The sequence below is a fragment of the Ursus americanus genome, chromosome 9 (assembly GCF_024610735.1).
Source record: "Ursus americanus isolate L20-20 chromosome 9, mUrsAme1.1.p, whole genome shotgun sequence".
Classification (NCBI taxonomy): Eukaryota; Metazoa; Chordata; class Mammalia; order Carnivora; family Ursidae; genus Ursus; species Ursus americanus.
Window position 1 is genome coordinate 10,668,157 of NC_142135.1, and position 16,690 is coordinate 10,684,846.

Sequence of the window (16,690 nt, forward strand, 5' to 3'; positions counted from 1 at the left end):
CCAAACCCCGAGAACCTAGAAATACATACGAAGTGATGTGTAATAAGGGGGGACGGTAACATGTCGTCAAAGGGCAGAAAGAAATAAAATGACTTGACGAGGGGGAAGAATTCGTGGGTATCAGGTTCCTACTCTGTGCCTCTATTATCTATATCATCCTCCCAACAACCCGGAATGATAGTTACCAGCAATCCTATTTTACAGATGAAAAAGTCATGCTACTCATCTAGTCGGTGGGAGAACCAGAATTCAAACCCAGATCTTTTTCCAAAGCCCACCCTTCCGACTTCTCTGCACTGGAGAAAGAAAGAAGTTAACATACTAACACAATGGCCCTGGGCACTCAGTCTTGCAGTGTGACTTTGGTTTGGTTTTGAATTTGAACTGAATTCATGGCAAAATGATAAACCAAATGTCATAATCTAGCCATTTCCAGAATTCCTGTATTTAGGTATTTCTGGCTGGCTGTCAGAGCTGGGGTCCTACCTTCCGTATCTAGATGGCTTTTAGTTACAGAGGAGAACTCTTCAGTCTGACATGCAAACAGCAATCCATCCCAGGGCTATGACGATGAAATCAGACAAGGCGATCCTACAGAGAAACATACCCACCCTCCAGCCCCCAGGTGTGAAACTGACGAATGAGCACCCCCCACCCCGAGATAACTTAAGAGAGAGCAAGTTCAGAGTGAGGGTGCTTATTCCAAAATAGGAAGGACTCCTTTCTCCTCTGTCACCTGAAGAAATTATTTTGTGCCCCGGCAATGCCCCTTCCTCAATCCTCTTTAAACATTCTGATTCAATTTGTTCTACCCTCTGTGTGTCCTGGAAAACAGACAACCTAACCCTGTTAAGATTATGCATAAAGTAAGAGTATATTTGTGCATAGTGACGATCTGAGTGTTTAAGTGGCATCTGATATGTCTCCTTATTTTAAACTTCAAAAGGCTCCAAAATTACATAATCACATCCCATAATGGTAGCAGTTACAGGTCTATAGGCTTTGGAGTGGGGGAGAAGGATTCAAACCCCAACTCTTCCACTTAGTGGCTATGCAACCTTCAGCAATTTACTTAACTCTCTGAGTCTGCATTTTCTCGCCTATAAAATGGGTATGCTAATAACAGATTCTACCTCATAGGGTTGATATAAGATTATATGAGAATATAATTGTAATATACTAATTCCAGTGGTTTGCACATAGAATACGTTTTCCTCAAAAATCGTAAGCTATGAATGCTTTACTTTGAAAACAGGCCTCTGAGACAAACAGGGAAAGTATCGTTATGCATCTGGTCCCAAGTCACGGAGGTCGTAAAGCCAATGAGGGACACCAGCTAGAAACAGGAATCTGAAACTTCTGGGTCTGTTCTCTCCCCACCGCTTGCCCCTGCCTCTCTTTGTTTTTTGATTGTGTGTTTTTTTTTTTAAGATTTTATTTATTTATTTGACACAGAGAGAGACAGCCAGCAAGAGAGGGAACACAAGCAGGGGGAGTGGGAGAGGAAGAAGCAGGCTCCCCACAGAGGAGCCTGATGCAGGGCTCGATCCCAGAATGCCAGGATCACGCCCTGAGCTGAAAGCAGACACTTAATGACTGAGCCACCCAGGCACCCCCTCGCCTCTCTTTGTGAAAGGAGTCTTTCTGCCTCACTTGCACACTTCAGTGTCCTCTGTCTACAGCACCTGTCAGGCTCCTATTTCTCTGAACCCAAGTCGGTCTAATCCTGGGTTGGCTACCTGCTTCCACCAGTTTCTCTTTGTGACTCAGAGGCCCTCAGTTTTTTTAAAGGTTGAATAATGCCTTCGATGCCTGGTACACCACAGCAGCCCTGTGGGAGCCTGTGTCATGAGACATCTCCAGAGGGACGGAGGGAGTTATGTAACTGAACACTTGGGAAATTTCATCTTGCACATATGTGGAAGTGTTATGCCATCCCTTCCTCCTCCTCCAAGCAGGTGAATGTTCTGAACGTTGGAGAGAGAGAGCAGTCAGGTGCCTGATGCCGTGCCTGGTTCCCTCGCAGCCCTGAGGTATGGGCTTTGCCTCAGAGGCTCCATTTATAGCAGAGGACTCTGCATGTGGGCACAGAGATTCATCAGGTCTCCAGTCACTTACTTCCGGGTCAGATACGGACGGGCACCAGGACCTTGTGGCTTAGAAGGAAAGACCCAGGCATTAGAACCAAATATTCCTTTTTTTTTTTAGAAAGAGCATATGGGGCAGGGAGAGGGAGAAAGAGAAACCCAGGCAGGCTCCACACCCATCACGGAGCCCAATGTGGGGCTCCATCTCATGACCCTGACATCATGACCTGAGCCAAAATCAGGAGTCAGATGCTTAACTGACTGAGCCACCCAGGTGCCCCTAAACCAAATATTCTTTTTTTTTCTTTTTTTAAAGATTTTTTATTTATTTATGTGACAGAGAGACAGCCAGGGAGAGAGGGAACACAGCAGGAGAGTGAGAGAGGAAGAAGCAGGCTCCCAGCGGAGGAGCCCGATGTGGGACTCGATCCCGGAACGCCGGGATCACGCCCTGAGCCGAAGGCAGACGCTTTAACGACTGCGCTACCCAGGCGCCCTAAACCAAATATTCTTAAATTTGAGTCTCAGCAATGTCAGTGGGAGGATGGGTGACATTGAGAAACTCAAGTCCCTAGAGCTGCCATTTCTTTACCTGTAAAATGAGAAGGATAATAGTTCTCTACGAGGAGTTGGAGAACGGCTCCATGAGGTCAAGCACATAAAGAGCAGGGGTCAAGTCACAGCTTGGTGTCAGAATGCCCAGAGTTCAATGCCAGTCGCTATTGGTGAGCCCTTGGGCAATTGACTTTGCCTTACTGTGATTCCATTTCCTCACCTGTGAAATGGGAATAATAAAGTACTACCTTGTTGAGTCATGTGAGTAAATGAGCTTCAGTATATCGGATGTGCTTAGAACAGTGCCTGGTCCAAGACAAGAGCTGGGCGCTGTTAGCTCTCATTCTGTGCTAAGAGCCTGGCACAAAGCTTCTGAACAATATGTATTGGTTCCCTTGGTACTCTTCTCATACACCCAGTTCCTTAATGGTCTGGGGAAAATCAAGAAAGAGATTGCACTTCCAAATCAATCGACACTTCTTGAGCAAACGCTGAAGAATTTTCACTTCCAAAGCTTTTGTGTGCCTTCTGTGTGCCTTGCCTTCCTGTCCACATCTGCTCTAACCACTGTGTTGAAATGATCTCTTTCCCTAACATGTTCCTCTGTCTTTCGTTTTTCTCCCTTCACTTCTGAGCTGAGAACAAATCAAAGGCAGAGACTGAGTTTCACGCATTTTGTACGCCGAGCACTGTGCAGAGAGCAGGAGCGCTATATGCTAGATCTTTAGTAAACTGGAAAAGCTTACTTTCCTCTCCCAGGGATTGAAATAGACGATGCCTGCCTGCATGAGACTTGCTTTGTCAAGAAGCAGAGCGGTCCTCGGCTTGCAGTCTCCTTATGGACCTGCCTTCAGCGCAGTGACCAGACATCGCCTGGCTGAAATGCCAAGTGCGTTCTTAACTTGTAACAGGAAAATCCCGGCTGAAATCAACTCCAGGACTCCAGATTTCCCTCCCTGTGTTTCCGAGTTGAATTCAACCAGATGAAAGGGTTTCAATGGAAAATGAATAAAAAATGATCCCCTGCTTCAAGCAAGCATGAGATAACAAAACGTTTCATTTGGATAAGAAAATACTGTCCTGCCACTTGACCAATGAAAATTTGATGCTGTTGAATCTGGAAGGAAAAAAGCTAAAGCCCAGCCTTGATCTGACCTTACCCACTGCTGTCTTAAGTTGCAGTAGTATCTTATGAATCTATAGTTGAGACATTTCGGAATTCTTTTGCGTGCAGCACGTGATTCAGTCCATGTAGTAGATCTTCATAATAATCCATGCCTCTTGAACTAGGCGTGATGGGGATGATTATCCTTATTTTTTAGAAGGGGAACCAAAATACAAGAAGTTGAATGAGTTTCCCGAGGTCACACAACAAAACAGTGAAGACCGCATTCTTCTGTGTAACGTGCTGCTACTGCTCATTTTTTGTTCTTACGGAAAATCTCAAACATATATAAAAGTTTATGAGCTGGGGCGCCTGGGTGGCACAGCGGTTAAGCGTCTGCCTTCGGCTCAGGGCGTGATCCCGGCGCTATGGGATCAAGCCCCACATCAGGCTCCTCTGCTATGAGCCTGCTTCTTCCTCTCCCACTCCCCCTGCTTGTGTTCCCTCTCTCGCTGGCTGTCTCTATCTCTGTCAAATAAATAAAATCTTAAAAAAAAAAAAAGTTTATGAAATGCATAATAGTCTCACAACTTCAACAGTCATTAGCTCCTGTGTCTTTTCTCACCTCTCTCCCTATTCATTTTGCTCATTGCTCCTTCCCAATTATTTGAAGCAAATTCCCGATGTCTTGCCATTTCCTCTGTGAATGCTTCAATATGCATCTAATCAATATAGAGAATGTTAACCTAATCACAACGCTATTAGGCATTTTAAAAAAGAAAATGGTATTTCTTTGACATTGTCAAGCCTCTAGGCACTGTTTTAATTTCTCAATTGGTTTATAATTCTGTTTTTAAGTTGGTTTATTTGATTTGGGTCACAAATAAAATCGGTGTATTGCTATTGGTTGAGAACTCTAAAGTCTGTTAATTTATAAGATTACTCTCTATATCTTTTTTCTGGCAATTCTGTGAGAGTTGTGCAACTTCTATAAGGCTTCCCAGTTTAGAGTTGGTGGGTCGTATCCTCTCGGGGTGTTTAACACATTCCTCTGTCCATTGTTTTTCCTGTATTGGTAGTTACGTTTAGAAACTTGGTGAGATTCAGTTTCAGTTTTTTTTCTACAAAAATATGTTATTGTTGGTTTGGGAAATTACTTTTAACAGGCACGTACTATCTACTTATCTTTTTTGTCTGTTAGCAGCTATTGACAAGAATAGCCTCTATTCTTTTATTTTAGAGATGGTGATATCTCCCTTCTATCCGTAGTCCAGAAGTCATTAGCTAGAATACAGTGTGAAGGAGAGCTTTCTCCTCCAAGTACAGCTCATAAAGCAAAGGCAGGATCAATGCTTACTTCTTTCCCTGTAACTGCATTCCCCATAAGTTTCCCCGTCCATCTGTCCCCAAGCACCATCCAGAGATGATCAGTGAGGTCGTGTGTCTTAAGTGTCATTGTGAACTGATGCATGTTACCATAGTCCCTTGTTTCTATCCATTGCAGTCACTATCCTTATTAAGGCTCCATTTGTCACATCTTTGCATATGGGAACCTATTCACGTAACCCCTGTCGTCTCTGGGGGTCTTCTTATTTTCTAGTGTAAAAAGATGGTCCAGGCTTGTATGTTTCCTGCCCTGAACCTCGGCCGTTTGTGCAAAGAGTACGAGGTCATTTTTGTAGAAATTGATATTTCAAAACCACAGTCGGGACACTGGGAATGCCCACCATGGCTACTAGATTTTCATTATTTCTAGCCTTTGTATCAGTGGGCCATGCTAGGAAATACGGACATACCATGAGTTCATAGTGATACTTATTGGCTTTTGGCTTAGACCCATGAATTTTATATCTGCATTTCCTTTTTCCCTTCCCAGAAATGCCAGTTCTCAGTGACACCAATACAATTACCCGTTTGCTTTATCCTGCAATTCACAAGAAGTAGTCTAAGAGTAATGATACAGACATACGACCTATAATGCAATTGTTGTAAATGGTTTTAAGATTCTTTTTGAGTTCTTTTTATTCTCAGAACGTTTTCCTCTACAAATGTATCATCAAATTATTGCCTTAAAGATATTTGGAATATCTCCTCTCGGTTTGGTTATATGCGTAAATTCCTTTGTTTGTCTGTTTTTACAGAGTTTTTTTTTTATAATAACATTTTTTATTATATTATGTTAGTCACCATACAGTACATCCCTGGTTTCTGATGTAAAGTTCGATGATTCATTAGTTGCATATAACACCCAGTGCACCATGCAATATGTGCCCTCCTTACTACCCATCACCAGCCTATCCCATTCCCCCACCCCCTCCCCTCTGAGGCCCTCAGTTTGTTTCTCAGAGTCCATAGTCTCTCATGTTTCATTCCCCTCTCTGATTAGCCCCCCTTTCTTTATCCCTTTCTTCTCCTACCGATCTTCCTACTTCTTATGTTCCATAGATGAGTGAAACCATATGATAATTGTCTTTTTCTGCTTGACTTATTTCACTTAGCATTATCTCCTCCAGTGCCGTCCCTGTTGCAGCAAATGTTGAGAACTCGTTCCTTCTGATAGCTGAGTAATATTCCATTGTATATATGGACCACAACTTCTTAATCCAGTCATCTGTTGCAGGGCATCTCGGCTCCTTCCAAGATTTAGCTATTGTGGACAATGCTGCTATGAACATTGGGGTGCATATGGCCCTTCTCTTCACTAGGTCTGTATCTTTGGGGTAAATACCCAGTAGTGCAATTGCTGGATCATAGGGTAGCTCAATTTATAACCTTTTAAGGGACCTCCACACTGTTTTCCAGAGTGGCTGTACCAACTTGCATTCCCACCAGCAATGTCGGAGGGATCCCCTTTCTCCACATCCTCTCCAACAATTGTTGTTTCTGGCCTTGTCAATTTTTGCCATTCTAACTGGCGTAAGGTGGTATCTCAGTGTGGTTTTGATTTTAATTTCCCTGATGGCTAATGATTTTGAACATTTTTTCATGTGTCTGTTAGCCATTTGTATGTCTTCATTGGAAAAGTGTCTGTTCATATCTTCTGCCCATTTTTTGATTTGTTTATTTGTTTCTCGTGTATTGAGTTTGAGAAGTTCTTTGTAGATCTTGGATACCAGTCTTTTATCCATAGTGTCATTTGCAAATATATTCTCCCATTCCGTGGGCTGCCTCTTAGTTTTTTTGACTGTTTCGTTGGCTGTGCAGAAGCTTTTTATCTTGATGAAGTCCAACAAGTTCATTTTTTCTTTTGTTTCTCTTGCCTTTGGAGATGTGTCATGAAAAAAGTTGCTGTGGCCGATGTCGTAGAGGTTGCTGCCTATGTTCTCCTCTAGAATTTTGATGGATTCCTGTCTCACATCGAGGTCTTCATCCATTTGGAGTTTATCTTTGTGTATGGTGGAAGAGAGTGGTCAAGTTTCATTCTTTTGCATGTAGCTGTTCAATTTTCCCAGCACCATTTATTGAAGAGACTGTCTTTTTCCCACCGGATGTTTTTTCCTGCTTTATCAAAGATTAGTTGCCCAAAGAGCCGAGGGTCCATTTCTGGGTTCTCTATTCTGTTCCATTGGTCTATGTGTCTGTTTTTGTGCCAGTACCATGCTGTCTTTGTGATCACAGCTTTGTAGTACAGCTCAAAATCCGGCATTGTGATGCCCCCAGCTTTGTTTTTCCTTTTCAACAATTTCTTGGCGATTCGGGCCCTTTTCTGATTCCACACAAATTTAAGGGCTGTTTGTTCCAGTTCTTTGAAAAATGTCATTGGTATTTTGATCGGGATAGCATTGAAAGTGTAGATTGCTCTGGGTAGCATGGACATTTTAATATGTTAATTCTTTTGATCCATGAGCATGGAATATTTTTCCATCTTTTTTGTCTTTTTCAATGTCTTTCAAGAGTGATTTGTAGTTTCTAGGATATAGATCCTTTACGTCTCTGGTTAAGTTAATTCCGAGATAACATATGATTTTTGGTACTATTGTAAATGGAATGGAATTTCTCTTTCTTCATGTATAGAAATGCAACTGAGGGGCGCCTGGGTGGCACAGCGGTTAAGCGTCTGCCTTCGGCTCAGGGCGTGATCCCAGCGTTATGGGATCGAGCCCCACATCAGGCTCCTCTGCTATGAGCCTGCTTCTTCCTCTCCCACTCCTCCTGCTTGTGTTCCCTCTCTCGCTGGCTGTCTCTATCTCTGTCAAATAAATAAATAAAATCTTCAAAAAAAAAAAAAGAAATGCAACTGATTTCTGAGGGGTAGAATTTAGAGATTCATCAGTTGCATACAACACCCGGTGCTCATTCCATCCCATGTCCTCCATAATGTCCATCACCTGGTTACCCCATTCCCCCACCCACCTTCCCTCCAGCAACCCTGTTTTTGTCCTAGAGTTAAGAGTTTCTTATGGTTTGTCTCCCTCCCTGATTTCATCTTATTTCATTTTTCTTCCCTTCCTATACGTTCATCTGTTTTGTTTCTTGAATTCCACATAAGAGTGAAACCATAGGGAATTTGTCTTTCTCTGACTGACTTATTACCCTTAGCATAATACCCTCTCGTTGCATCCATGACGTCAACGCTCCTTTTTTAGATCAAAGGTGGCATACTCTACACGCTTCTTTCCACCTTGGAGACTAGTCTGTCTAAGTATAGAGAAACACTTCTCCCTTTTTTCTTTTTATAGCCGTAAACAATAGTTTATTGGACCAACAAAATGAGCACCTGGGTTTCCAGCTTTTGTTATTACAAATCCTGCTGAAGGAGTAATCTCGTGCCTCTGTGTTTCCACTAAGACTTTCACATAAGACAAAGGAAAGAAACTAGCTGAATGTTCTAAGCCCTTGAATTCAGGGCATCTAACCATGTGTTCGGCCATGCAGTATATTGTCCATTTTGACAGTTAAAGACTCAGAAATAGGGATGCCTGGGTGGCTCAGTCAGTGAAGCTTCTGCCTTAAGCTCAGGTCATGATCCCAAGGTCCTGAGATCGAGTCCCGAATCGGGCTCTTTGCTCAGCGGGGAGCCTGCTTTTCTCTCTCCCTCTGCTGCTGTTCCCCCAGCTTGTGCTCTCTTTCTCTGACAAATAAATGAATAAAATCTTAAAAAAAAAAAAAAGACTTGGAAATAATGGCATTCCCAAAGCAGTGGTAAATATGGTTTAGGGAATTCTTTAAAAAGGAAGCTGTCTACTCTATAGTGCAGGGAAACTAAGACAAAGGGGAACCAAAAATGTGCATTGAGTACCTACTGTGTGCCACGTTCCTTCTCTGTAACTCCATAAATAATTCTTCTTCCAGTCCCGTGTGCTCATTGGTGTTCATCCCAATTGTAGAAATGAGGAATCTGTGATGAAGTCACGAGTCCAGGTTACAGCGTTTGAATGTGGGACCAGGACTCTGAGTCACATCTGTGTCACAACTTAAAATCCACAGTCCTTCCATTTGGTTCTTTCTCTTGCCTGGTGCTGAAGAGCTCAGGCTCTGGAGTTGAACTCTGGAGTTAGGTCCAGTCCTGGCTTCCCCACTCACAAGTGTGTGACTTTGGTCAAGTCACTCACCCTGTTTGCTTGGACTTTCTCATCTGCAAAATAAGGATTGATAATGATGCCTCCCTATCAGGGTTGTTGTGTGATGAAAGGAGTGAATGGATATATATTTCTTAGAATAATAGCTGAGACGTAACAAACACCATCTAAGTGTTTGACAGCTTTATTATGGGAACTTACTTGTGGAGTCAACAAATATTGGTGGAGCGTCTCCCTTGTGCCGGGCATGGGGCTCCATGGAAGGATGTCGTTGAGCAGGTGAAGGGACTCCTGACCTCACAGCACCTACAGTCTAGCAGACGACACAGTCATCCCCAGACAGTCACACAATCACAAAATCATAGGTGCCTTAATGGGAGGAAGGGAAGGTACACAGTCCCATGGAGTCTAATCACCCTCCCATCTCTTGAACATCCGATGGTCAGCTCGGACTCTATTTTGATGGTGAAGGGTTCCAGAGAGGCCTTCTCCCCCTCCCACCCTGTCTGCCTGAGCCCGTACCCCGGGATATCACCCCTTCCTTCTCTCTCTCTCTCACACATGGCAGCTGGAGTATACAGCCCGCCTTGACTTCCTTTGGCGAGTACAGGCCAAAGAGGAGATCAACGAGATGAAGGAGCTGAGGGAACACAACGAGAACATGCTCCGGAACATTCTACCCAGCCACGTGGCCCGCCACTTCCTGGAGAAAGACCGAGACAACGAGGTGAGCCCAGGCTTGTCTGGCCGGGAGGAAGGGTAGTGGTGGGCGGGGTGCGGTGGGACACACTGGTCCTGAGCTCTGGGGGAATCCCGCTGCCCTCGCGTGAGCACCGAGAATGGAGACCGCGCTACCCCAGAGTGCCAGGCTACCCAGACTGCCTAGCACCGCCCAGTCTACGGAGGGCCTCCCCAGCCTCAGGTACGTCATCTGTGAGATGGGCTTCATGGGAGCGCCCTCGCGAGAAATCTGAGTTTTATATGCGTCTGTGGTGTATTTATGTGGATACATGGAGTGGGCTCTCCAGTGTCTTGCTATGTGGGTAAGAGGTTACCATTGATGTTACCTGCTGATCCACTGAAGACTTTTGGGTTTGTGACCCTTGCCTGAGGGTAGAACTAGGAGAGACCCCCCTGGGGTCCGTTTCCCACCCCAGCCGCCACAGCAAGATCAGTGGAAGAGATGTAAAGGGGATGAGTCAGTTGCTTCTTGAGTAATTCTCACGCACCCGGGCCCTGGAGGTCTCCTGGAGGCTCGTCCAAGCACCCCCCACCCTCCTCGACAGATGGAGTTCTCTGGAATCAGCTTCAGGCCTGCTTTTCTCAAAGCTCCCTAAGGTCAGGGTCTTTGTTGCAAGAGCTTCTTGACGAAGCCAAGAAAGCAGAGAGACTCCTGCTGTGCTTCCGCCGTGACCACTGGAAGGAGCAGGCAAAACACGGGAGCCCTCAGAGGGAAAACCAGAAGAGAAATGAAAAGAAATCTGCTTTTCAGTTAATACACCAAAACAATGAGGTATCTGGGACCAGGGGAGAAGAGCAAGAATTTACTGGCTTTATCCTGAAAGGAAGGAAACCACCCAGAGATGCTGAGGTCATCAGCTATGGTCCAGGCCAAACCCCCACTGAGCAAAATAAATGGCAGGTTCGGCCTGAATCATCGAAGACATGTTCAATCCAATGTCTCGTCCTGCTTCTTTGAGGTTTTAAATATTGAAATAGTTCACACTTGAGCAGGCTGAAGCACAAAGTTTTGACATGGCCTAGAGAATGTTCACAGGGTAAATAACCATTTCCTGAACACCTGCTATGTGCCAGGTACGGACAGGCAATGGATGTAAATGATTTTTCGTTCTAGTTACAGTCTTAAGAGGAGAGGTCGTTGCCCCACGTTACTGACGAGGACTCGGGAGCTCAGAGAGGGCCCTGACATGCCTCCCTGTATGGAAGCCAAGCTGTGAGTCAGTTCCCGTCCCGCGGATTTCTTCCTCTGTGCTGCACTGTCCCTCCCATGCCTCTGGGGGGTTGGCAAGACTAGCGTGTGTGTGACAGACCGAGTAACATGAGAAGGGGTGACAGGCCGAGGCAGGAATGCTGTGACCTGTGGGAACTCCCAATATCCTGTCTTGTTATTGTGAGAGGCTTTCTTAGCTTCTCTTCTTGCTACAAATCTGAACTACAATACAAACCTCTGAAAGTCTGATTGGGGTCTGGACGTGATAAGTTTGGGGCCCAGCCTCCACGAGGCCACAGCACTGCTCATGCATGCAAGGGGAAAGGGGATAAGAATGAGTATCCCCATTTCATAGAAGAAACTGAGGCACAGAGAAGTAAGGACACAAAGCTAGTGAGTGAGCCGTGAACTTGAATTCACACCCAGGTCTGTGCCACTTCAAAGCTGATCTTGTGTTTTGTCCCATGATGCTGTTAGGGCATGAGCAGGAGAGAAGGGGCAACAGTGACAAGCCATGACTCACACCGTCTAAACACAGGCCGATGCACAGAGCCTTGCCCCCTGGGACATCCTGTCCAGGTGGTTCCAGCTGTGTCACCCCACAAAGCTTATGGAAGCTTCTGCTATTCCGCTGGACTTTTGACTTAGATTAGTATTCACCACCCCAGGGCAGGAACTTTCTCACAGATGAGGCCCCCTGAGCTGGGTCATCAGTGTCAAGCAGGCTTTTGCTGAGTCCCGGGAAACGCATTTGCTCGTTGTAGCTTTTTTAAGACCTGCAGAAAGGACATAAGGAGGGCAGGTGTCCCAGGTGCTGCAAAGTGCCTGCAGCACAAATTCCATCTCTGCCACTTGCCAGCTGTGTGACCTAGGCCAGCTTACCCAACCTCTCTGAACCCACTTTTTCATCAGACTCATGAGGAAATGATTCCAATCTTGCTGACTTTGGTGTGAGAACTCAATTGAGTAAGAACACGTGAAGTGCCTGGAGCAGCCTGGTGGCCAGGTGGGTTCGGTGTGGAAAGGCTGGGGGGTGCTCTCAAAAGCCTGACACCCGAGATTCAATCCTGGCTCGTCTCCTCACTACCTCTGGAACTGAGCAAGCAATGAAGCCCTCTGTACCTCACTTTCCTCACCTACGAAGTAACAATCCTTTGCAACTTGCTCCAACTGCTACAGTGTTTCCATGAGTAATTATGCATAAAGCACCTAAATGGTGCTTGGCCCATTTTAGGAGCACTCTGGGTTGTTGCTATTGTTTTTGGTACAGGTGAGCCATCATTATCTTTTTGGTTCCTTTGCAATCCCAGCGCCCCCCCCCCCCGACTCATTCACTCATTCACTCATTCACTCAGCAAGTATTAAGGGAACCCATGTACCAGGTGTTGTTCTAGATCCTGGGGGTTAAACAGTGAACAAAGAAAAGTCCTTGACGATCTGGAGCATGCATTTTCGTGGACAGATAGACATGAACATGAATAAATATACAGGATCGTGCCCAGTAGTGATCAGTCCTCCGCGGACAGAAGAAGCTGCGTAGAGAACAGAGTAGGTGAAGGGGGTGGGGTTGACCTTGGAGGGTCTCTCCAAGGCGGTGATGTTCGCACAGAAAGCTGAGGATACTCATAAAGTCAACCAGCCTCAGACCTTGTTTCTCCCCTGCAGAGAGGTGGCTTAACTCCGTATAAGAAACACAGGACCTGGAATCAGGCAGGCCTAGGTGCCCGGGACCAAGAGCCTGTTGAGTCTTCATTCTGATATCTGGGTGGAGCAGAGAGTGCATATATGCTCAAAATCCTCTATGAAGCCCAGACCAGAGGGCGATCGAACAATCATAGCTTTTCTATATTCATCAATCCCTCCCCAGTGTGCAGCGCTCTTATGTTCTTTGAACCCAAAATAGCAAGAAACAGATGGCATACTCCAAGCAGTCGACTGGGGAGAGTTGAACAATGGGGCTGTCTTTAAAGGTGTAGGCAGGTGGCTGGCGCTCTTCCATGCCCCCCCAAATCTCTCAACTCCTTTGTGCACAGCACAAATTCCATCTCTGTTATTAACTAGCTGTGTGACCTAGGGCGGCTTACACCACCTCTCTGAGTACATATCCTCATCTGATTCGTAGGAAATAATATAGACCTTGCTGAGTCAATGTGGGAATTAAATCGGGTGAGAACACACGAAGTGCCCCACGCAGCCCGGTGTAAGGTGGGTTTGGTATAGAAAGCCCAGTGCCCTGGGTGTGGTTCCTTACAGCCACCTTCTTCACCAGTTAGCATCTGACCGAGAGGACTGAGCCTCCTCCCACCCCAGTCCCACCCCTCTACCCTCCAATGGGATGCAGCAGAGTCAAGATCTGAACTCGGGTCATAGGTCTTGAAGTTTAGGCACTGGGAACCCCAACATCGCCTGTCAAATCAGCCATCCTTCCAGAAAGACTTAACCAGATCCAGTTTCCAGTCCCGGTGACATTTATTTCCAGGCGTTATCCTGATTATTGTTATTTTTGGGGTGGCGGTTGTGGTCCTGGCGTTTGCCTGTTAGCAATGGTAGCAGCAGCAGCATGGACTCTGGAGTCGGGCTGCCTGGGCAGGCGTGGATTCCAGCTCTGTATCTTAATAACCACGGGTCTTTGTAAATTACTTAATGGCTCCATGCCTCAGCTTCCCCATAAGTAAACCAAGGTCATAACTGTATCTAGGTCCTGGGGTTGCGAGCATTCAACACAATGGTGTGTGTGCAGCCTTCTGTGTTGTGCTTGTCACACAGGAAGCGCCCCATTGTTGCAGCTGACAGTATTAGCATTATTTGTATTATATAAGCAGTCGGAACATTCCGATTGTTGGCAGAGGCTGTGAAGTAAAACTAGGAGGCTGGGAGGAGCTAGAATTTGTGAGAACACTCAAGCGGATAAATAATTGATGAGAAACCCCTGGGGACCCGCCTTTTATCACAGTGGCATTTATATATCATCAGGCAGAAGCGGGAGGCCAGCTGGCCCACTGGGTCATTACGGACTGGGTTTCAGAGGGCTCTGGTAGGGTTTTCTCTTTTGCCTCTGTTTTAAACAGAAAAGAGAAATAACGGGTGTTATGGGCTGAATTCTGTCTCCCACAATTCCTATGTTGAAATCCTGACCCCCAGTCCTCTGGATGCAACTGTATTTAGAGATAGGTTTTTTAAAGAGGTGATTAAGTTCCAATGAGGTCATCAGGGCAGGGCCCTAATCTACTCTGACTGTGTCCTTCTAAGAGGAGATTAGGACATATACACACGCAGAGGGGAGACCATGTGCGGACACAGGGAGAAGAGGGCATCTCCAAGTCAAGGAGAGGACCCTCAGGAGAAAACAGCCCCTTCTGGGGCTGAGTCCAGCTCCTTCTGGGGTATCACTCCATTGCTCAAGGCCAAGGTGAATGGCCTCCCCTTAGAAAGCCATGTGCCATTGCTCTGCTCTCGGCCACCATCTGCCCTCCCCACACCCTGCCCAACCCAGCCCAGTGCAGCCAGCCACCACCAGCCTGAGCTCTTTTGGACGAGGACCAGTGAAGGCGTTCATTCAGATTCATCAGGCTTGAAGCTTAAGACTGATCTTGAATCAGGGACACCATCTTTCTCGGACAGAGGGCATGAAAGCCAAATGAGTCAAGCCCAAGTGTGCAGGACAGAGGGCATGAAAGCCAAATGAGTCAAGCCCAAGTGTGCAGAGTGGGGAGGGCCCCGAAGGTCCTCCAACCCTGGCTTTTCCACTGCAAGTGGTATGATCCAGAACAAAGGCTTAACTCTTCTCTCTCTCTCTTTCTCATTTTCCTTATCTGTAAAGTGGCAATAAGAATCAGAGCCTACTTCACAGGATCATTGCAAGGATTAAATCTTTGAATTCCTATGAATGTGCTTGGTAAGCTTTGATGTTGCCTGCAAAGACCAGGGAGGCATGACTTCCAACAGTTTAGAGCATTTACCTTGTACCAGACGCTATGGACAGCTTGCGTGATAGTGCAGGCATCCAAAAAATACGAACTGGATGATTAGAATGCACTAAGATGAATGGCATGGGGTCTTTGCCTCGTGGAATTCACGCTAAAGGAAGAGACAGACAGCAAGTGAAGATGCAAGCGGCCGGGGTGCTGCCACAGCACGTCACTCTGCCTCCTGACCCTAGCTGTGGTCTGGGAAGGTTCACAGAAGACACGGTATCGACGTGTCTAGTGAAGGCAGAAAACAAGCGTTAGCCTGGTCAGGGAGGTTCACTTCAAGAAGGAAGAACATGTCCCATCAGGGGACAGTAGGAATCAAAGCATTCAAGTGTGAGAAGTGTGCGTGTGTCTTTGTTTGGCTCTTCCAGAAGCCGATCTTGAGACAAGGACTTGGGTGAAAGTAATTCGCTTGGACGTGGTTCCAGGAAGCCCGGGCAGGCAGGAGAGTGGGAAGGGAGGGAAGGGCTAAATGAGGCATTATCAGACTAGTTACCTCCGCGGGGGACTGGAGCTCAATCCCACTGGGAATCCGGGGACATCTTGAAAGCATACCTCACAGCTACCTGGCCCAAGGGGTGAAGGAGCTGAGGACTATAAGCCAATTGCCATCAGTCCCTGGTTGAGAGCAGCTCCCCAGGGACATTAATTTCCTGGAGCGGTGAGCCCTCTGCTCACAGGGGCAGAGTGCCCTCTAGTGGTCAGAGGGAAGCTCCATGCAAAGCAAGGCAAGGGTCCACGGGGGGACTTCAGGGAGAGAAGCGGTCAGTCAGGACCCCTGCGGCACCTGCTACCACGCGCACACAGGAGTACAGTGCTTCGCTGTTTCTGGAACACGAGGTCCGATGCAGGGAATCGCAGGCAATGAGGCAGAAGAGAAAGGTGGAGGCGAGCGCATGCATATATGAATATATGTCATGCTGCTGTGTTTGAGCTTTATCCTGAGGGCGGTCGTGGGCCACTGGCAGGTGTGAAGAATGGGAGTGGCATGGTCTATATTCTGTCTTTAATAGGTCACTGTGGCCACCATGGGGAACTTGCCTCGGGATGGGACAAGGCAAGTCAGGGAACCCAGTGTGGGGAGGACAGTGGGTAGCCCTGATAATAGCAATGGCAGGAGGGGCAGAAAAAAAATACTTGAGACAAGAAGCCAGCAGAATTTGGCAATTTATTGAATCCGGATGTGATGGGGAAGAAGGCAGACGTCAAGGCGTCTCCGAGCATCTCTAACCTTATGACTCGGCAATACTGAGAGCACGAGGGGACTGGTTAAGGTGGAGAGGAGGTGCATTTGGGTGTGGCATTTGCAGCTTGAGTGTGAGAACAACCCAGCGTGGGGCGCAGCAGCTGGGAGCCCGAGAACGGGAGCCGACTTGAAGACCGGAGTTCAGAGGCTCTCCCACCTGAATGCCGGTGAAAGGTGGAGAGTAAACGAGATGGCCCGGGTAAGTGCATGAACTTTGGACCTGGATGTCAGTCAAAGACAGAACCACAGCCATCAC

The 16,690-nt window shown here is 46.6% G+C and overlaps 1 protein-coding gene across 3 annotated transcripts in view; it reads left to right on the forward strand.

Moving 5' to 3' along the window:
- The window catches only part of ADCY8 (adenylate cyclase 8), a 223,451-nt gene that overhangs the window by 193,183 nt on the left and 13,578 nt on the right, over window positions 1–16,690 (forward strand). For all 3 annotated transcript variants that reach the window (XM_045812205.2, XM_087864614.1, XM_087864615.1), the window contains one exon: window positions 9,835–9,993. In XM_045812205.2, coding sequence (XP_045668161.2) covers window positions 9,835–9,993 — 159 coding nt within the window. The remainder of the gene's footprint in view (window positions 1–9,834; window positions 9,994–16,690) is intronic.